This window comes from Macrobrachium nipponense, chromosome 16 (genome assembly GCF_015104395.2).
Source record: "Macrobrachium nipponense isolate FS-2020 chromosome 16, ASM1510439v2, whole genome shotgun sequence".
NCBI classification, from domain to species: Eukaryota; Metazoa; Arthropoda; class Malacostraca; order Decapoda; family Palaemonidae; genus Macrobrachium; species Macrobrachium nipponense.
In genome coordinates, this window is record NC_087209.1 from 64,635,152 (window position 1) to 64,658,455 (window position 23,304).

General features: G+C 34.4%; 1 protein-coding gene and 1 long non-coding RNA gene across 3 annotated transcripts in view; one reads left to right on the plus strand and one right to left on the minus strand.

Moving 5' to 3' along the window:
* The window catches only part of LOC135195454 (uncharacterized), a 109,755-nt gene that overhangs the window by 36,028 nt on the left and 50,423 nt on the right, over window positions 1-23,304 (minus strand). The window lies entirely within an intron of this gene.
* LOC135195779 (protein SpAN-like) overlaps window positions 13,102-23,304 on the plus strand; it is a 43,617-nt gene continuing 33,414 nt past the window's right edge. Inside the window, exon 1 of the mRNA XM_064222250.1 lies at window positions 13,102-13,216. Within this exon, the coding sequence (XP_064078320.1) occupies window positions 13,160-13,216 (57 nt within the window). The 5' untranslated portion in view covers window positions 13,102-13,159. The remainder of the gene's footprint in view (window positions 13,217-23,304) is intronic.

The window sequence follows — 23,304 nt, forward strand, 5'->3', positions numbered from 1 at the left end:
AAAATGAACCCTCTTACAACTTGACCAAGTAATTCACCATTCACACTATCACAAGGAACAACAATAAACATAAAGGTCTATGGTAAGCCTGACAGCAGAGGTAAACCCTAATTTTATTGTATTTTATTCAGTAGCAAGTTAAGTGCTTGGTACTCCAGTATCATTGGGCAAGGAGAAACAGTGTGTTGCAGAAGTTATTACGAAAAAGAAGACCAAATATAGCGGTTTGAATTTGCATTTCAACATCATGAATTTGAGAAAAAGATTCTTCTTGGATGATTAGATACTTTGAAACTCATATAAGTTTTTTTGCAATGCAATATTGCTTTGACAGTTACTTTATATGAAGGAAAAGTAGATACTTCATATTCTCTGGCTTTAAACTAAAAACCTCCCCCCATCCCAAACCCCCTTCTATGCACAGTGACACAAAAAAAAGAACATTAGTTACAAACTACATTCCAAAAGTATTGGCTCAATTAGCATAAAAGGAATTTTACATAAGTCCTTACTAAGAAATTGTTTTAAATGTCAACGGACCTTATGAAGCTTAATCATAGCTTTATTCTAACCGAAAACTTCGATGGTTATCAGAGAAGACTTGGCGCTTAAGGGTCCTTGATCATTCAAATACGACGCACCCGGCAAAAATCACACAGGATGACTAAAAATATAAAGCTTTTGGTAAGCAGGATGCAAGGAAAACTATCAGTGCTTGCTGCTCAGTTATTTAGATGAATAACTTCAAAATGCCACTGGAAGAATGATGCTTGTGCTCTACAATTTTTGTAAAATCTGAGATAAAGCTGAAGGAAAGCTACGTTAAATCAGTCTCAACCAAATAATGAAAACTTTCAGCCAGTGATCCAAAGAGGCATATAAGTTTAATTCCGTAAGCATATGACTGTGAAAATTATAAAAAACAAAAATGCTTCGACTTTTAAAACAAACGCACCAATTCAGTTTAGCACACATGGTAGTTATAAAAACAATTGAGACTAGGCGGCATCTAAATTATATGATGTGTAAGCATTTAGTGTCTCTGATTTAAGGGAAAAAATCCTTTATGCGTCTTTAGAATAATGTAAGGGAATCAGGATCAGTTATCATAAATATCCCATTTATTTCAATAAATAGATTAATGTAAAAACTTGGAACCACTCGATCGTGTCGCAGACGCATGTACGGGGTGAAACGATATCTCCTCAGAACTTGAACCGAGATATATTCCCAGGCCGTGGACTCTTTTTCGTCCTCCAGAACAACAGATATGAATACATATAATATTCTTTATCGATACATAACTATACTCGTTTTTTTTTTCATGTGTCCACCCGCCTGTGGTGTTTGCGTATGGTAACACTGCGTCCCGGGCTTTGGATAGTTACATTCAGCTTACATTCAACAATAATAACAATATCCTATTTCGAATATTAACGGTGTAATTCGCATACAGTAAATTATTAAAACACTTTTCAGTTGTAAATGTACACCCAGATATCCTTTTATTTACCTAAAACTTACACAGCGTAACTATCTAAACCCCGGGGCGCAGTGTTACCATACGCAAACACCACAGGCGGGTGGACAGATGAAAAAAAACAGAGTATAGTAGAAGCATTGGTTTGTACTTCTTGGGCCATCACTTTGAATACAGGGTTATACAAAGTATACACAGGGCAATGGCTTTCAAAGTTATTCGTAAATTACCCTTACACAAGCCACTGAACTGGAGTGAATGACCTCATCTCAGATCACAATAATATTCGTAAATTACCCTTACACAAGCCACTGAACTGGAGTGAATGACCTCATCTCAGATCACAATAATATTAGGAAGGTTCGCGGTTGTCCTGATAGCTGATTTAAGCTCTATGTTAATTGTATCTTTCCATTAATTAAATACACTCAGGCTGATACTCTAATGTCGTTGGGTATAAGAGACATTGGTGCAGAAGTAGTTTTAGGAAAAGAAACATCAATAATTGATGCGTTGTTGCATTGTAGCATTCTGAATTTGAGAAAAAATATTTAATTTCCGTTAACAGGTAGTTTGAAATCAAACCTAGGCGTATTCTTACAATCCAGTCTTGCTTAAATAGAAATTTTATATGAAGCAACAGTAGAGGCTGCAGATTCCCTGTCTTTAAAGTTAAGTATATCTTAGTTTAACCAGACCACTGAGATGGTTAGCAGCTCTCCTAGGGCTGACCTAAAGGACTAGCTATTTTTACATGGCTAGGAACTAAGTGGTTACCTGGCAACAGGACCTACAGTTTATTGTGGAATCCGAACCACATTATATAGAGAGATGAATTTCTAATCGCCAGATATAAATTCCTCTGATTCCACGTTGGCAGGACGGAGAATCGAATTCGCGACTACCGAATCAGTAGGCAAGCACGTAACCCACTCGTCCAACGAGGAACTATCCCTGTCTTGAAATCTGGACCTCTCGTTCAGAGCGACTTATAAGCCATATACGATGGCTGGTTAATCCAATTGTATGCCTTGATGAGCATAATACGTATTTTGAATTTTGCATGTCCATGTTACTTGTGTTACCTGAAACTTCATTCTAACGTTCTCCCGAAGTTAATTAATGTGTATTTCAGGTGTTAAATGTGCTAACTATTAGACAGTGGGCATGGTATGTACTTTAGGATCCTCGATCATTCAAATATACGATAAACCCCGCCGAAATAATACAGGATAACTCGCTCAAATTCGTTCATGTGGAAAGTGTAATTATACTATATATATATATATATGTGTGTTGTGTGTGTGTGTGTGTGTGTGTGTGTGTGTGTGTGTGTGTGTACGCTTAGAAATCCCGATTTCTCGATCACTCAACGTTTTACTTGGTCCTTCCTGTGCGTAGAAGAAATTACAAATTACTAAAGGTCAGCAGCGTCACATAATACCACACAGATTACCCGAGGTATTTAGAATAACGAAATGCTAATTTTTAATGAAGAAATTAGAGGAAACGTACTTTATGAGGACATTTAATTCGCGGTACACCTGAAAATAATTACGATTATGTATGGTCGTGTAACCTGCGTCGCATATGTTTTTTTTTAATTATTATGATATATCGGTCCAACGTAGTTTTCGATTAGTAGGAACTATTTGCTCGAAAACCGTTACGATGTCCTCGTGTCATTGAAATATGTGCACGCCTGTTCCATCGTGTCATTTAAGTGACAAATTATGTTTATCGATGTTCGCTTGTTAATTAAGTAATCATCTGTATCACGTAAGTGACTGTCCGTTTAATTGGTGTTACCATGTCCCTAAAGTCATCATGCATTTCATTTAAATTATCATATCACTTAAGGAAAAATGTCCGTTTAAATGATGCCATCACGTCACTTAAAGGTGCCAAGCTGTGTTAATAATAATACTCTCGAGTCGCTTCTAAACGAACATCTGTACTATCGGATGTCATCATGGCACCCGACCTTTGCACCAGCTCTCCATTCCACAGATGCCACAAGTTGTCATTTACAGCTTTGCTTTAATTTTATGGATGCTTTTCATAGCCCGCAAACGAGAATTTTATTTTAAAAGATTCAAGGCTCGCTTTGACCAGGGTTTTCAATGTTATCGAAGGTCAGAGCTCCATCTTTTACTAATGAAGAGAAACGAAGTCTACAAACTGCCTAAGGAGTTGAATGTAGAATTTAGGCCAAAAGCCAGGCACTGGGACCTAGGAGGTCATTCAGCGCTGAAAAGGAAACGGACAGTAAGAAGGTCTGAAAGGCGTAACAGGAGGAAAACCTCGTAGTTGAACTGTGAGACAATTGTCAGAGAGGGTGGAAAGTCAGATGGAAGAAAGAGAATATGAACGGAGGTACAGAAAAAGGAATGAAAGAGGCTGCAGCAGCTAGGGGCCGAAGGGACGCTGTAAAGAACCTTAAGCAAATGCCTACAGTGCACCGCGTGAGATGCACTGACAGCATTGGGGGTAGCCAATACTAGAAGCAGAGAGAAGTCACGCACGACCCTCGCTTGCGTGACGCCACCTCAAAGCTCCCAAGCGCATCATCAACAAAGTCTATTAAAACTGGTGACGCCAGTTTTAATAGACATAATCAATCAATCAATCAGTCATGAAAACTACGTCAAACTCCATCAACAAAACATGACTACTTCGAGACCTAGTTAATATTAATTAATATTAATGGGGGGGTTGCTCAAATCCTTCTGTCATTAGCAGTAAATCGGAAAAAGGGTCCAAATGAATTTATCAACGCCCACCCGCTATCAATGTGTCACTGTACATACTCAGCAAAATGGGGGCGTGAAATTATAATAAGAGAATTTTTTCGCTTGAACTTTTTCTTGTGGAATATATCTAATACAATCTATTAAAAAAATACATACACCTAAAGTCTCTCTTTTAAGGAGGGAAATGAGAGACTAAGTTATAAAATGTATGACCGATGCATTTGCATAAACTTTCACATACTTATAAAGCACTTTTAACGATATGCCTCTCGCACAAAGTGGAATTTTTTTTTTCTTTTTTTATTTCTTCACGATGTCATCACGAGTTAAGGCGCACGTAATATGTTCTCAATTTCTCATGAAATGAAGAACATGTCCTTAATATCATGTCCTTAATTTCTTTTGTATGTTTCCATTCAAGTTCTTCAAAAGGTACTCCGTTATAGACTAAGTTCTTTATTTCAGAAATTTTCAAAGGCTCGGCCTAACCTTATTTGAGAGAGCCTATCACAACCTACGAAATTCCAATGTACAGCAATGATTTATTGATATACATATGTATATGTATACTTTTACGTAATGCGCGCGTGATGTCCCTCTATAATATCCTTGAACGGATTTTTTTTTCTTAGTAACTTTGTGTAAATAACAATTTCGCAAGTTGGTGCCGTAACTTACATCTGAGGATGAATTTACCATCACAGTTGAAATGACTATTAAAATGACTATTGTAACTACGCAGGTTTTCGCTCGATATACGTGGAAGTTTGGAGATGGGCAAAGAGGTCACGAAATGCCACATGAACACGTTGTCGGTGCATAATGCGAAATCCAACGGGGCCACCCACGTGCCGATGAATTCACATATTCATGAAATCGTCAAATTAGAATTGTTATACCGTCTCCCACCCATAGGAGAGCTCTTCCTGGTTCCCCCCGCCCCCGCACCCACATCTCTCTCCCATTTTCTTCCGTTCTCTTATTTCTATTTCATACACCTATACTTTGCTATCAGTATCAAGTCACTTTTAAACTAGGGCGGTTTTGTGACAAAACAAGTACCGAGGATTAGATTTGTCAACCAAATTATCAGTATTGTTTTATATGTCTATCCTACTCCACTTCTTCTTCATATTCTCCTTCTTTCCTTTCTTATTCCTCTTCTTCTGTATTTTTTCATTTCTTAAATAGTTATCTATCATCTATTCGACAAGGTCGTCATTAATTATAGTTGAAATAACTTTTCATTGTGACGGCTTTAGCGAGCAGCCCTTGCAAAATATTTAATAATAATAATAATAATAATAATAATAATAATAATAATAATAATAATAATAATAATAATAATAATGAATCAACCATCTGATGTTCATGGACGACATCAAGCTGTATGGCAAGAGCATCAAGGAAATAGATACCCTAATCCAGACTGTAAGGATTGTATCTGGGGACATCAGGATGGAGTTTGGAATAGAAAAATGCGCCTTAGTCAACATACAAAAAGGCAAAGTAACGAGGAACAGAAGGATAAAGCTACCAGATGGGAGCAACATCAAACACATAGATGAGATAGGATAACAAATACCTGGGAATAATGGAAGGAGGGGATATAAAACACCAAGAGATGAAGGACACGATCAGGAAAGAATATATGCAGAGACTCAAGGCGATACTCAAGTCAAAACTCAACGCCCGGAAATATGATTAAAATAAGCCATAAACACCATGGGGCAGTGCCAGGTAATCAGATACAGCGCAGGAATAGTGGAATGGACAAAGGCAGAACTCCGCAGCATAGATCAGAAAACCAGGAAACATATGACAATACACAAAGCACTACACCCAAGAGCAAATACGGACAGACTATACATAACACGAAAGAAAGGAGGGAGAGACTACTAAGTATAGAGGACTGCGTCAACATCGAAAACAGAGCACTGGGGCAAATATCTCTGCAAAACCAGTGAAGACGAGTGGCTAAAGAGTGCATGGGAAGAAGGACTAATAAAAGTAGACGAAGACCCTAGAAATATACAGAGACAGGAGAATGACAGACAGAACAGAGGACTGGCACAATAAACCAATGCACGGACAATACATGAGACAGACTAAAGAACTAGCCAGCGATGACACATGGCAATGGCTACAGAGGGGAGAGCTAAAGAAGGAAATTGAAGGAATGATAACAGCGGCACAAGATCAGGCCCTAAAAACCAGATATGTTCAAAGAACGATAGACGGAAATAACATCTCTCCCATATGTAGGAAGTGCAATACGAAAAATGAAACCATAAACCACATAGCAAGCGAATGCCCGGCACTTGCACAGAACCAGTACAAAAAGAGGCATGATTCAGTGGCAAAAGCCCTCCACTGGAGCCATTGTGCAAGAAACATCAGCTACCTTTGCAGTAATAAGTGGTACGAGCACCAACCTGAGGGAGTGATAGAAAACGATCAGGCAAAGATCCTCTGGGACTATGGTATCAGGACGGATAGGGTGATACGTGCAAACAGACCAGACGTGACGTTGATTGACAAAGTCAAGAAGAAAGTATCACTCATTGATGTCGCAATACCATGGGACACCAGAGTTGAAGAGAAAGAGAGGAAAAAAAATGGATAAGTATCAAGATCTGAAAATAGAAATAAGAAGGATATGGGATATGCCAGTGGAAATCGTACCCATAATCATAGGAGCACTAGGCACGATCCCAAGATCCCTGAAAAGGAATCTAGAAAAACTAGAGGCTGAAGTAGCTCCAGGACTCATGCAGAAGAGTGTGATCCTAGAAACGGCACACATAGTAAGGAGAGTGATGGACTCCTAAGGAGGCAGGATGCAACCCGGAACCCCACACTATAAATACCACCCAGTCGAATTGGAGGACTGTGATAGAGCAAAAAAAAAAAAATAATAAAATAAATAAATAAATAATAATAATAATAATAATAATAATAATAAGTCCATTTTGTACTGTACACTCGAGATATTGTTGGTAAAAAAAAATGACAGACTTAATTTCACAAGACTGGTCAGTGATTATTATATTACCTAATAATGGCAGCCAATTCGAATGCTCTATGTAATTCTTTTAACACCTAGAAAACAAACCTATTATTATTAGTTATTATTATTATTATTATTGTTATTATTATTACTTTATTAAAAGTAATGGCTACTTCAGCAGCATTACACTTGTAGAGATTCTTCTCTATTTTCCGAATAGCGGCTTTTTCCGTGCTACTTAGACAGGCTAGTAGAGCGCCTATGGAGGTCATGATCAAATACAGAGTCAAAATTGGTGTATATATTTGAATTTTACAGATAAAACTATGATTACCATAGTTATCAAAGTCATTAACGATAATATATATATATATATATATAATATATATATATATATATATATATATATATATATATATATATATATATATATATATATATATATATATATATGTCTCTCTCTCTCTCTCTCTCTCTCTCTCTTTCTTGAAGCAAGCGAGCTTTCGTCTGGAGCTGCCAGACATCCTCGGGCTGGAAGCTGAGGGTGGACTGATCTTAAAGCGGTGTCCGTCCTCGTTTATATTTGGAGTTGATAGCAGGGGGTCTGCCCATGCTGATCTACTATTGGCTGGTGGCGGAAGGTCTTCGTTTTCATTGGTGGCTTGAACCGGGTCTCAAGCCACTTTCCATGCGTGATGGTTGCGATACTGTAAGTCCTGCAGCCGCCTAGACCTCCTTAGCGGCGCGGTTACGTCGATGGGCGTTTCGCTATGCTGCGGGACGTCACGGCTAACTTGATTATGATTGGCTGCGGGAGTATCTCGTTTCGGGGGCGTCGTTCTTCCGTGGAGTTGTCGTGCTCGGTGGTGTCATTGTTGGTGGCAGGTCTTCTCATACTCGTAGGGAGGAGAAATTCTTCCTGCGTCGTATTTTAGTGTAGGTTTTACTTGCTGGATGAGAAGCGCCTCCAGCAGGCGTAACCGACGGGCATCAGGGGCCTTCCCGATGATCTTCGTGTTTCGGATGATCACATCCCGTGAGATGGCACTCTTGATGTTTGGTGCGTGCGTGATTTTGATAGCCCCCTCTTGGCGTGGCACGAGAGTCTCTTCGACAGGCGCATGGTAGTCATACCAACGTAGGCGCCGCTGCAACCGCGGACTGGGCATGTATACTGGTACACCACATGCGTCTGCTTCAGGGGTCTCGTACCTGTGGAGAGGGGTTATTTTTCATAATAAGGTCGCGCGTCCTCCGATTCTGGTAGTAGATAATTAGGTCGATCGATATTTTTGGTGTCGTCGGTCGGGGATACATTTTCAGAAACTAATTTTCTTGACTGAGTCCTCTTCTTCACGGTAATGTGAGCTCATGAAGGCTTTATAATACAGCTTGATATTATCCTGGGGGCGGGGTTGCGGGCTTCTCCACTACCGTACCATTTCTCCAGGGCTGTACGGACTTCTCTGCTTATTGATTTATTTGAATACCCGTTATTTACGAGTACTTGGGGAGGCGCGGTCGAGTTCCTGATGAATGTCCTGCCAGGTCGAGCAGTGGGAGAGGGCTCTCCTGACGAAGGCCCTGACGGTCGTGCTTTTGAATCTGGCGGGACACTCGCTGTCACCATTGAGGCAAAGTCCTAGGCTGGTTTTCTTTGGGTGGTAGACGGGAAGTACGGAGGCCGTCTTCCGTCTTACTCACAAGGACGTCGAGGAAGGGGAGCCGATCGTCGGTGCTGTATTCAACAGTGTAATTCAGCACGCTGCCACTGCTGAAATGCCTGACGGAGGGGCTTATAACCTCATTCTCGGCGTCGACTTGAACAAAGATGCGTCGATTATCGTCCATATCTGCGGGGTTGCTGCATCCTAGCGAAGACTCGTTCCTCCACGGTTCCCATGTAAAAGTTAGCGAAGAGTACCCCTAGTGGGGAGCCCATCGCTACGCCGTCCTTTTGGCGGTACATCTGCCCTCGGTGGGTGGAGAAAGGGGCCTTCTTCGTGCAGATCTCCAGCAGCGTACGGAGCGAGGCTTCGGGTATGTTGAGGGGCGCCGTCGACTGACTCCTGTAGACACGCTCAAGGATGATGTCAATGGTTTCGTCGACAGGCACGTTCGTAAACAGGGACTCTACGTCCAGCGAGGCGATAATCCCGGTGCCAGGGGCGTCCTTGATGACTTCTAGGAATTCTACTGACGACTGCAGGCTGTTTACCGACTCGGGACGTAGGGGTCAAAATTTGGTTAAGGACGTTTAGAGCCAAGGCGTAAGTAGGGGCAGGCGTCTGGCTGATGATCGGCCGGAGGGGGTTTCCTGGTTTGTGAGTTTTTATGTTTCCGTATAGATAACCCAGGCTGTAGTCTCCTTGTATGGGTGGGAGATGGACAGCGTTAGTCGCAGCATTATTATTATTATTATTGCTAAGAATTTCACAGCCCCGTGAAATACAAATTCACAATTACATAGTAATACAGTTTACTGCTTAATTGTAGATTTTTGTTATAAAAACAATACTATTATTATTATTACAATAATAATAATAATAATAATAATAATAATAATAATCATAATAACTAATCATAATAATAATCATAATAATAATCATAATAATAATCAATAATCAATAATCATAATCATAATCATAATCATAATCATAATCATAATCATAATCATAATCTCAATAATAATTCATAATCATAATCATAATCATAATCATAATAATAATCATAATAATAATAATAATAATAATAATAAAATAATAATAATAATATAATAATAATAATAATAATAATAATAATAATAATTAATAATAATAATAATAATAATAATAATGGTTTTGTAATACAAATCCACAATTACATGGTAAACCGTATTACTATGTAATTGTGGATTTGTATTACAAAATCATATTTATTATTATTATTAATTATTATTATTTTATTATTATTATTATTCTTATTATTATTAATTATTATTATTATTATTATTAATTATTAATTATTATTATTATTATTAATTATTAATTATTATTTATTATTATTTAATTATTAATTCTTATTATTATATTATTAATTAATTATTATTATTATTCTTATTATTATTATTATTATTATTATTTTATTTTATTATTATTATTTATTATTAATTATTAATTATTTATTATTATTAATTATTATTAATTATTATTATTAATTATTATTAATTAGTTATTATTAATTATTATTGTATTAATTATTATTAATTATTTTATTAATTATTAATTCTTAATTATTAAGTTTATTATTATTAGGTTATTCTTATTATTATTATTAATTATTATTATTATTAATTATTAATTAACATTCTTCTTTATTATTAATTATTATTAATTATTCTTATTACATTATTAATTAATTATTATTATTCTTATTATTATTTATTATTATTCTTATTAATTATTATTATTCCTTATTATTATTATTATTATTTTATTATTTTTAATTAATTATTACATTATTATTATTATTATTATTAATTTTTGTTAATTATTCTTATTCTTACTTTATTATTATTATTGTTATTAATTATTATTAATTATTAGATTATTATTATATTAATTATTATTTAATTTTATTATTCTTATTACATTACTTATTATTATTAATTATTATTATGATTATTATTATTATTATTCTTTTATTATTAATTTAATTATTATTATTCTTATTATTAATTGTTATTTTCTTATTAATTATTAATTATATTATTAATTCTTAATTATTAATTTATTATTATTATTATTATTCTTATTAATTTATTAATTTTAAATTATTATTAATTATTTAATTATTATGATATTATTATTATTATTATTATTAATTATTATTATTGTTAATTTATTATTATTATGTTTATTTATTATTATTAATTATTAATTATTATTAATTATTAATTATTATTAATTATTAATTATTATTATAATTAAATTATTATTATTATTAATTCTTAATTCTTAATTAATTATTACTTATTATTAAATTTGATTAATTATTATTTTAATTATTATTAATTAATTCATTATTATTATTATTAATTAATTATTATTATTAATTCTTATTATTATTAAATTTATTATTATCTTATATTCTTAATTCATTATTATTCATTATTATGATTATATGATTATATTAATTATTGATTCATTACTTATTACTTCTTCTTAATTATTATTATTAATATATGAATTATTAATTAGTAATTATTAATTATTAATTATTAATTATTATTATTACTTATTATTACGAACTATTATTATATTTTATTATTTATTATTATAATTTATTATTTATTATTTATTATTTATTATTTATTATTTATTCATTTATTAATGTATCTACTATATCTTATTTACTTATTACTTATTAATTATTTAATTATTAAATTATTACTTTATTCCGTTAGTTATTTATTATTTCTTCTTTTTCTTTCTTACTTTCATTACTTATTATTTATTATTTATTATTTTTATGTATTAATTATTAATTATTAATTATTCTTATTAATTATTATTTATTATTTCATATGGATTATTATATTATTTTTATTTATTTTTATTATTTTATATTTCTTATTTTATTATTTATATATTTATTATTTATTATTTCTTCTTGATTATTTTATTAATTATTAATTTTCAGTTATTAATTTATTATTTATTATTTATTAATTCTTAATTATTAATTATTAATTATTATTATTCATGTATATAATTATTCCTTATTAATTATTCATATTAATTATTAATTATTAATTTATTAAAACTTAATTCATTCATTCATTCTTACTTATTTACATTATTAATTATTTCTTATGTCTTCTTTATTCTTCATTCTTTCTTATTATTATTATTATTTATTATGATTATTATTATATTATTATTATTATTATTAGTTATTATTATATTATTATTATTTTATTTTTATTTTTATTTTATTAATTATATTTATTTTATTTTTATTATTACACGTCAGCTGCATGAATTATTATTGCCCCACAGAAAATGGGAATAATATGGCAAATAGCGAATGGTGCAAAGGAAGATCAACTCAGCAAAGAGGTGGTCCATAGATGGCAGAATTTAAGCCCGTAAAAAATTTTCTAGCTCTTGATAAGATTTATTTTTATTTTTATGAGACTGTGACTACTTACCTGTAATAATTGGAACGTTTGCTTATGTGAAAATCGAATCATACTTCAAAATGAAATTTTTCTCTGTTAATAGTTTACTGGTGGTACATTAGAAAAAAATTAAAATAGAAAGATAAATAGAAAACATGCTTCACGAACAAGAATGGAATGGAGTTACGAATTACTTTGACAAGATTCATTCTATAAGTAAAGAGTTGTCCAGATTTGTCATGGAGTAACGAATTAGCTACTTTCACAAGATTCTTCTATAAGGCAATATTCGTCCGCATCTGTCACGGATTAACGAATTACTTTGACAAGATTCATTCTATAAGTAAAAAGTCGTCCAGATCTGTCATGGAGTAACGAATTACTTTAACAAGATTCTTCTATAAGGCAATAATCGTCCGCATCTGTCACGGATTAACGAATTACTTTGACTAGATTCATTCTATAAAAAGAGTCGTCCAGATCTGTCATGGAGTAACGAATTACTTTGACAGGATTCATTCTATAAAGCTTTAGATTGCGAAGATAAATTATATAAAGTCACGAATCAAAACAAGACATAACTAGATTAAAACTGAATCAATCTCTCTGTCTTAACTCGGCCCACTCACACCTTCCCTTCTGCTAATGACTCCCTGACACACACACCTGTGTCGCTCCCGAGCGTATAAGAACTATCCCGAAGAAGGCGGAACCTACTGTGGTCATTAGGCTGACTGAGAGGAGAGACTTACTTCATGGCGGGAATACATCTCCTTATTGTGGTGACGGCCGTTCTCGTCTTCAGCGGCCAAGTAAGGCTTCGTTTTCATGGTTTTTGTTACGTTCAGTTGGTTAAGCTTCAATTTTTATGATTTTGTGTATGTATGTATATATACATACATAGGTAGAAAATAAGAGACGGGGTTTAGGTTCTGACCGGTTTCGACTTCATATCCAGGCCATTGACGAAGGACCGATACGTAGTATTAGGCGTCCTTCGTCAGTGGCTTGGAAATAAATTCGAAACCGGTCAGGACCTACACCCCCGTCTCTTAGTTTCCACCCGTGGAGATGTGTGATAAATGAATCACGTGCTAAAGTGATTATAATTAATATATATATATATATTATATATATATATATATTATATATAGTATATATATATATATATATAATACACGCACACACATATATACTATATACATACATAAATAAAAGTAATGTCACAGAGGAAAATGAAAACACGAGAACTGCCAAGATCTTTCGGTCTTAACGACCCTTTACTTAAGGCAAGACTGATCAGAACACAGAAAAACACAATAGAACTAAGCATATACAAACGGACAATACAGGATTAACAAAACGTCCAATTCATTTTAAAAGAAACGAAAAAACACCCGTGGCATTACCTTTATTCATACATAGCATCACGTTTTATATATTTCATGATCAAGTTATTCATATACAAACATACATACATACATTCATTCGTAAATACTGAATCGAGTCCCGAATCGAGTGTGTTCATGTAAATTTCTTTGATTTCGGTTAGTATAACTAATACATCTACTGTAGGATTGAACTGGTGCTATAAGAAGTTCATTCCACAGAATAAGAAAAAAAACTAGTAATAAAATAAAGGGTACAACAGATTTAAGAATGCAAACTATCCGTAAACATCTCATCACTCTCATTAATCATAAATATCTACGGAAAACTCACATTCAAATAAAAATGAGATTGATTCACATGGAAATGCTTGAAGAATGAAGATGGACTGATTGAAGAAATTCAATAAAATCGCCAAAGGAGTTCTTAATGAAACCCTAATTCGTGAACAAACAAAATAACTTCAAAATCAGGTCAGCTTTTCCGTCCTGCATCTCAGTAACTTGACAGAGAGTGAATGCCATTATCGTCTTTTTTTCAGTATCATGATATTTTAGTCGGGGAGTAAATATATTATAACCTATTTTCTTGTAACAATGCCTTTTTCCAGAGATTAAATATCACTATCTGTCTTGATTAAAATTCTCTGGAAAAATCTTGAACAACGAGTAAACAGTCTCATTATACTGCTCAAATAATAATAAAAATAATAATAATAATAATAATCTAATTAATAATAATAATAATAATAATAATTAATAAAATCAATAAAATAACTAATAATAATGGAGTGAGGAAAAGTGATGGACTTCTTAATGGAGGCAGGAGATGCAACCCGGAACCCCACACTATAAACATCACCCAGTCGAATATGATGACTGAGATAGAATAATAATAATAATAATAATAATAATAATAATAATAATAATAATAATAATAATAATAATTCCAAAGGCTTTAGGACTCACCAGTCCTGTGCAAAATCGAGCCGTAAGAACTTGCCAAAATCAGAGGAAGTGGAAGCAAACAAACAAATTCATCTTCGTCTCACCATGAAAAGATTCCATCGACCCCAATCATACCAGAGAGCTCTTGAGGGCTGTTCATGAATATGGACCTTCATCGTGACCTAATCACGGATTCATATGACCCTTAATTCACGACAATTTTTGAACTTTAAAATCTGATGATGGAAGACCACGAAAGACACAACATAAAAATGTGGTGACATCGTTTTTCGAAGAGAATAGTTTGAATTTTGTCCACGCGAAGGGTATGGTGACAGCAGTCCTTATTAGAGATCTTTAGAGTTTCACGCAAAGGTATGGTGACGATATTCCGTAAAGATGATACAGAACTTTTCATAGAAGTTATATGGTGACAGGACTCCATACAGAAGATACTGAACTTTCCGTAGACATTATATGGTGACAGGACTCCATAAAGAAGATACAGAACTTTCCATAGAAGGTATATGGTGACAGGACTCCATAAAGAAGATACTGAACTTTCCATAGACATTATATGGTGACAGGACTCCATGCGCGAGATACTGAACTTTCCATATGATGAGAATAGTGTCAACATTCCCCATACGAGATTTTGCTCTTTTTAAATAACGATTATGATGATATTTCATAAACAAGGTTTTGAACGTTCATCAAAAAAAAAGTACAGGACAGCACTCCTAAGAAAAGACATTGAACTTTCCATATGAAGGGTATAGTGACATCACTCTTCAGAGGAGATTTCGATCTATTCAAATGATATGTATAGTGACAGCAGTTCATGAAATAGATTGTGAACGTTCACCGTAAAAAGTACAGTGACACTTCGTTGTAGAGAAATTTTGAGCTTTCGTTATAAAAAGTACAGTAACACTACTCCTCAGATTGAGATAATAAACTTTCACTATATAGGGTATGGTAACAGCCTTCTGCCAAGATTCTGAAGGAAAGTACAGTGACACCATTCCCTGAAGGAGATTTTAAACTTAAATACAAAGCTATGGTGACAGGGTTCCTCAGATAAGACTGTGAACTTCCTAAATGAAAGTTACGGTGCCGGCACTATACTCGAAAATGAGCATTCCATATGAAGGGTATGGTGACAACACTCCATATAAGAGATACTAAAAAGATTTAAAATTCCGGTGCGAGTCAAATGATTAACAAAATGCTAATATAATCTGGCCCCGTCTAGAATTAGCTTACAAACTATCATGGATAATGCCGCTTGCTGTCTTAATTAAAATAAACTGTCTCAGGTAATAATAATAATAATAATAATAATAATAATAATAATAATAATAATAATAATAATAATAATAATAATAATAATAACATGTAATATTAGCTATCGAAAATATTTCAAGATAAAACCATTGCAATAAATATTCATCCTAAATATGCACAGTAGCAATAACAACAACTAAATAATAATAATAAGAATAATAATAATTAATAATAATAATAATAATAATAATAAAAATAATAACATGTAATGTTTTTAAGCTAATTCGAAAATAATTTCAAGTAAAAACCATTGCATAAATAGTTCTATCCTAAATAGCCACAGTAATCAATAACAACAACTAAGTAATATTTAAATAATAATAATAATAATATAAATATAATATATAATAATAATATAATAATAAATAATAATAACTGTCATATTAGCTATCGAAATATTTCCAAGAGATTAACCCATTGCAAAAATAAATTATTCATCCTAAATATACACAGTAGCAATAACAACAAATAAATAATAATAATAATAATAATAATATAATAATAATAATAATAATAATAATAATAATAATAATAATAATAATAATAATAACATGCAATATTAGCTATCGAAAATATTTCAAGATAAAACCATTGCAATAAACATTTATCCTAATAATAATAATAATAATAATAATAATAATAATAATAATAATAATAATAAAATACACCTACGAAGATATTAAAAATAATAATAATAATAATAATAATAATAATAATAATAATAATAATAAAATAATAATAATAATAATAATAATAATGGTAAAAGTTAGCTATCTGCCGTGTGAAAACAAAAGAAAACAGCGCTCACTATCATAAAAAAGAAGAAAAAGAACCGTAACAGAAAATTTGACATAAGCGACCACCACCTTAAAAGAATCTTATCATTCTGAGCGACCTGTTTTCGAAAATCCCCTGAATCCGCAGTACATTTTTGTATCAGAACTTGCTTTTACTCATTAAGCATGCAAATCCCTCCTTACTGGTGCGAAGGAAAGATGGCTGACCACACGAGAGCCATCTAGAGGAATTCAAAGATAATTTGATAAGTTTGAAAGATCGTGACCTTGCTAGGAGCTATCTGATAATAGCCATTTTGTTGAGAAGTAAGGGCATTTGATAATTATAAGTGTTCTAAGCATCAACAAACGAAAGAAATATATAGTATAATATTCCTCTTTAAGATGACAGTATTTTTCGAAATAGTGGTGCTATTGGGAGAGGAGTATTTAATGAAATACTTGAGGGAATTATTGAATAGTGTGTGTATACACACTCAAAGTTCCGGTAATTGTCGTCAGACTGGCGCGAAATACTTTTGCTTTTTGTAATTAAAGTATATAGCAAACCGTTGCCAGCTTTGACGAGCAAGGTTTAGATTATTTTTGCAGGTTAAAGGTCAGTCACTTTTAATTACGTGTCCTTGGCGCCTCCAATCCTGTGTGAAGCAAAATAAATAAATAAATAAATGCATAAATAAATAAATAAATATTGATTAAACATCATTCAAAATCTTCGACGCAAGAATTTTTAAAAATGTATCCGAAGCCATTGACAGCTATCACAATGCAACGGGAAGTCGGGGCCTTTGATGTACTCGTATTCCACGTTAATCAAATCAGCGCGCAAGCACGGCCGCTCGTATGAGCGCACGTGTTAGCTATCGATGTAATCCTCTGCAAAAAATCAAGAGTTCACCTCCATCCAGGTGTTCCTCCACACCTGACAAGAGCTAATTGATTCGGCCGACACTTGCGACTTTGCTCAAGGAACCTCTGGGCGCGATGGAAGTTTCGGTTAATTACACCTGCTATCGATCAAATAGTGTGTGTTTAATGGACCGTTCTCGGTCTTCAGTTTCAATCCCCTCAAGTTAATTTTCTTTGCGTTCTTCCTCAGCCGTTTATTTCGATCGCCAATCTTCGGCTTTCCCGGCGATTCTTTGCTGCTCTCTTCGATTCTGATCGGACGTCCTCATAACTCTACCATGATGTCAAGGTTGTCCTCTACTTCGTAAGAGAGGGGTTATCGGAACTATAGCAATGACGACCTTTAGGAGGCGGGTTCAACCCCAAACTGCGTCATACCAAGGCCCGAACGCCGACAGAATGCCCTCTGAACGTCTTTCACATATGTATATGATGGCTTCAGCAGCGCATTAGTTTGCGAAGCGAGCTTCCACAGAATAAAATGCTACTCGGGATGAAATAAGAGAAAAAATAAAATATCTGATACACACAAATATCCTTCATTCTTCCGTAAAGAAAAAGATGATTTATCTCATTTAGTATCTTTCCAACTTCGAACAATTGGGTATTCCTCAAGTCGTGGTATCACCAAGCCCGTACTTTTCTGTACAGCACGAATGATATTTTTCATACATAATTTAGCTACAGTGCACAAACACAATATAGTTTGTAGAAATTGTCAACAGTGGGGGATAATTAAGCCCACTTGACAGGAACGAATAATGCTTTACTGTAGTGTGGACGTATCCTTGTATATCATATGCGACACATGGCAAATTACACTTGAAGTTAATGAGGTTGGGAAGTATGTTGAAATATACCTTCTCCTCACCTCTTCTCCGACGATCATTATCGTTTATTGTCGGAGACACCCACCTCCCACCTCATTTGGGCCATGTTCACTTTTTCGTCAGTTTCGGTTAATGACCTGTTTGCTAATGTCACGACCATTATTTTCCTTCAGATGTTCAAGTTTCAGTGCCTCTTTTTAGTTCGCCTTGTATTTGAAGATTATTTTGCTAATGATTCTGTTACATATCTACTTTCATCTATCTGTCCACATTCCTGATTTTCGGCGGTATATATACTCTTTAGAGTATCAAAAACTGAGACACTTTAGCTGGAAAACTCGGCAACTTATATATAAAGAAAAATGGGATACGCCAGTTCATCAAAACAGGGAGGAATTGTTCATGCAATATGTTCAGGTCATATTTTCTTGTATTTCAATTATTTAGTTCCTCAATAGCCGAGCGTTCAAAACACTCAACTTTATTTTTTATTTATTTTTCATGATCATTTGCAAATTTATTTCTTGCTTCTTTGTACTTGTGACTTTCTGTGTGTTTTGTCATGTGTGGATGCTGGCAAATATATCCAAAACTTTGGGCCTGAAGTTCTCAAGCTCATTTTGTCTTGCTTGTTCCATATTTTTTGGCACCTGAATGATGGTATGGCAGATTTTGATAGAAACTGGAACATTATTGGATACATATAGCTTACCATAACACAGTCCTCTACTTATTTGTGGTGAACATTTGATGTGAGGTCACTGTTAATCATTTTCAACTTCTACTATGTCAAAGCCATTGGGTCTTTACTTTGAAGCCTTCTGGTATTTTTCTCTTCCTCGCCTTCTTGGACTTTTGCTGTAATGATATTTGGGGTCTTCCTTCATTTTCTACGAGGTGAATTGAGGGTTTTCTTCACTTATACCCCATGGTCATATTTTTGTGCAGCTTGTACTGTAGGTCTGTAGGAAAATATTTGGTAAACGACCATCTTTTTGCAAGTATGCAGTCCCTGGCTTACGACGTTCTGAGGTTACCACGCTTTTCAGTTATATTCATCAGAAATTATTTCCAGGGTTACAACTCTTACGACGCCATCCTGGCGGAAGAAATATATCTCCAAAAATGCAAAATAATCAATATTTGAAGGTTTTCTTGATGAAAAATGCAATAAAAATGCATTTTACATAGTTTTTAATACACCCAAAGCATTAAAAGTAAGTTTTTCTTAGGATTTCTTACGATTTTCCGGCACACGACGATTTTCGGCTTGCGACGCGTCTAAAAAACAGAACCCTGTCATAAGCCGGGGACTGCCTGTATTCTACGTACAATATGACGCTGACGCATCGCTGACGTATCGTCTTCACTTGTTTCACTGGTTTGGTTTTATGTACAGCCCTCCAGAGGGATGGTTCCCTCTCTGGTGGGTCCCTGTAAGTTTTTTGAATAAGTTGCTTCTTATATTTTATGATTGCTTTGTGTTTTCTCTCAATTGCTAGTGTTTTCTCATCAGTATCATAGCTCCTGCAGAATAGGAGAGTCTTTAGTTCATTTTTAAATTTGCTTTCTTCTCGTATGATCACGTCAGGCGGTATTTTGTTGCACAGTCTTGGTGTGCAATATTCAAATGTTCTCTCACCTAACATACAATTTGTTTCCATCGGTTTTGTAGCTTACGCTGTGAGCTCGGTAAATTTAAAGACGAATATATTCTTCTTCCTCACTCTTAATTTGTCTGCATAGTGCGTTCCTTCTGAATTTGGATCGATATATTCCATTTGTTCACGTATTTCTTCCAATTTGACATACATTCCCATTTTTCTACGTATGGCTTCCAATTTGACTTACATTCCCATTGTTACGTATGGCTTCCAATCTGACATTCATTCATCATTGTCGTCTTTGCCTCCATTACCAGACGACGCCGAGGTCTTCTGTCAAATTCCGCCACTCTTGTATTTCCTGTGCTTTCACTTCACCCTTTCTCCACACCCGTCTAGCCCCTAGTCTAATGATTCTTATCTCAGTAGAAATTGGTACTTGAAACTTCTGGTGGCCATAGGAGCCTGGCTGACGGGGCAAAGGACACGTCCAAACCATTTCCAATCCGTTGGGGAGTAGCGGCATTACTTAAGGTTCTTTGTAGCTTGCCTTCGGTCCTTAGCTGCAACCCCTTTCGTTCCTTTTACTGTACCTCCTTCGTATTCTCTCTCTTTCGTCTTACTTTACACCCTCTCCTAACAATTACTTCATAGTGCAACTGTGAGGTTTTCCTCCTGTTACACCTATCAACTATGTTACTGTCAGTTTCCACTTCAGCGCTGAATGGCCTCATAGGTCCCAGTGCTTGGCCTTTGGTCTAAATCCCGTATGCAAACCATTTCCATCTCAGCTCGTATCATTGTCTAGTCTACTTACGTACTTACTTCATTTCCTTATGGTATCATTCCTCACTGTATCTAACCATTTGATTTCTCTCTTGATATTGTACGTTTAGATTCGAGTCTTTGAGTCAGACTTTCACCGTCATTCAGATCTTCAGTGCTGAGCTCTGACATGCAACCAAATCTCTTTACATCCGGCACCACAGTTTAAGGTATTACCCATTCATTACTTGTCTAATTGCCGACTCTTGAAACGTCTATTTCAGCCGTTTCACTATACTTGTTTTTTTTTCCATCTGTCCATCCGCCTGTGGTGTTTTTGTATGGTAACACTGCGTCCCGGGCTTTAGATAGTTACATTCAACTTACATTCAACGATTAAAATAATATCCTATTTCGAATATTAACGGTGTAATTCGCATACAGTAAATTATTAAAACACTTTTCAGTTGCAAATGTACACCCAGATATCCTTTTATTTACCTAAAACTTACACATAGCGTAACTATCTAAAGCCCGGGACGCAGTGTTACCATACAAAAACACCACAGGCAGATGGACAGATGAAAAAAAAACAGAGTATAGGCTGCTCGTGGTACTAGTACTTGCAGTGGCGGATTTAGAAACCCCTTTTATTGGGTGGAGGTGGGGGGGCGGGGCGCCCACTTAGGACTATTACATATATATATATATATATATATATATATATATATATATATATATATAATATATATATATGTGTGTGTGTGTGTGTGTGTGTGTGTGTGTGTGCGTAGCAGGTACACACCACACGGTACATATGCTATATCGATATTTATATATGTATGCACACATATATATACGGCAGTAGTAGTTGTTGTTGTACAGTTATTGTTGAAATAATAATTAAATAAGCACATTTTTGCTATTAATAATGATTTATAGAACGAAAATAATGTTCTATATCTATATCCATGGGGGCGGTGGGGGGGGGGGGGGGGGGGGGAGGGGAGGGCGGCAAGTGACCAGGTCCACCCCACCCGCCCCGCCCCACTTAAATCCGCCACTGACTATATTATATACTTAGTGTAACAAGCTCCACATCGAATCCTATTTCCCTTTGATGTCCTACAAACACAGCAAAGGTCATTGTTCTTTGTTTGTACTTCATAGTCGATTTATCCATTTCAGTATATCTAGAAATCCTACAAAAACCAAACTTTAACTTTCATTTTCCCATTTGGTATATCTTTATTTCGGTTTTCCCCTCAACATTTCCTCATTACTCCATTTGCAAGTTTCGATTTCCGATCTATAATATACTTTTTACGTTTTCTTGCTCTTCCGGAGCTTCGTTTTCTACAAGGGTGTCCATAAAGTCCCAGTTCCCATCACAAGCATTCATGATTGTAATGGTACTGGGACTTTATGGACACCCTGTACATGTCAAACAATGCAAATTCCTGAGATGTACGTATGCTCGTGTTGCACCAGCCCCGTCCCCAGCCCCCTCTTTTTTTTTTTTTTTTTTTTTGTTTTTTTTTTTTTTTTTTTTTTTTTTGCCATGACCCTAGGTTACTTTAGGTCAGGTGAGGTTATTGCAAAAGTCGACAGTAATCTGGGTGTGGGAAACATAATGAGATTGCAGAGCCTAACAGTAATTTCGGTGTGGGAAATACAAGGAGATTATTTTCAAGAAGATTCTATGGTTAGTTTTCAAGAGATGGCGTTCCCGTTATTTATATTTATTTATTTTTCTTTTTCCAGGGTTAGGTCTCGGTACTTGGTCTCATCTCGGTTAAATGCCACCAGCGTTCAGCTGGCAAACTGTTTTACTTGACAAAGACCAGCCTCATGAACGTTCCTCTGGACAGCTCCCACAGAGCTATACTTGTGACATTAGTAGATCCTTAAACGAAGCAACGGTCTCTAGTGAATACTAACCAGCTAGGATTCTTTCCTTGTGCCTCGTAGATCATCGTTTCTCCGGGAATTTTGCAGATATTATTTGCGGTATTGCTCCACAGAGTCAGACACGAAATGAACGTTACGAATTCGAGGGTCGAATTTTTAAGCAATTCGGCTAAAATTGATTAAATTAAAGAACGCAATCGACGGTACAGTTTTTTTCTTTTTTTTTTTTTTCTTTTTTAAATTTTTAGTATTATTGTATATTTCCAAGAAAAATAGAGAGAGAGAGAGAATTGGCAACTCGAATAGAAAATTTGAATAGATGAACAGACGTGACTATGATTATATATATATATATATATATATATATATATCTATATATATATATATATATATATATATAT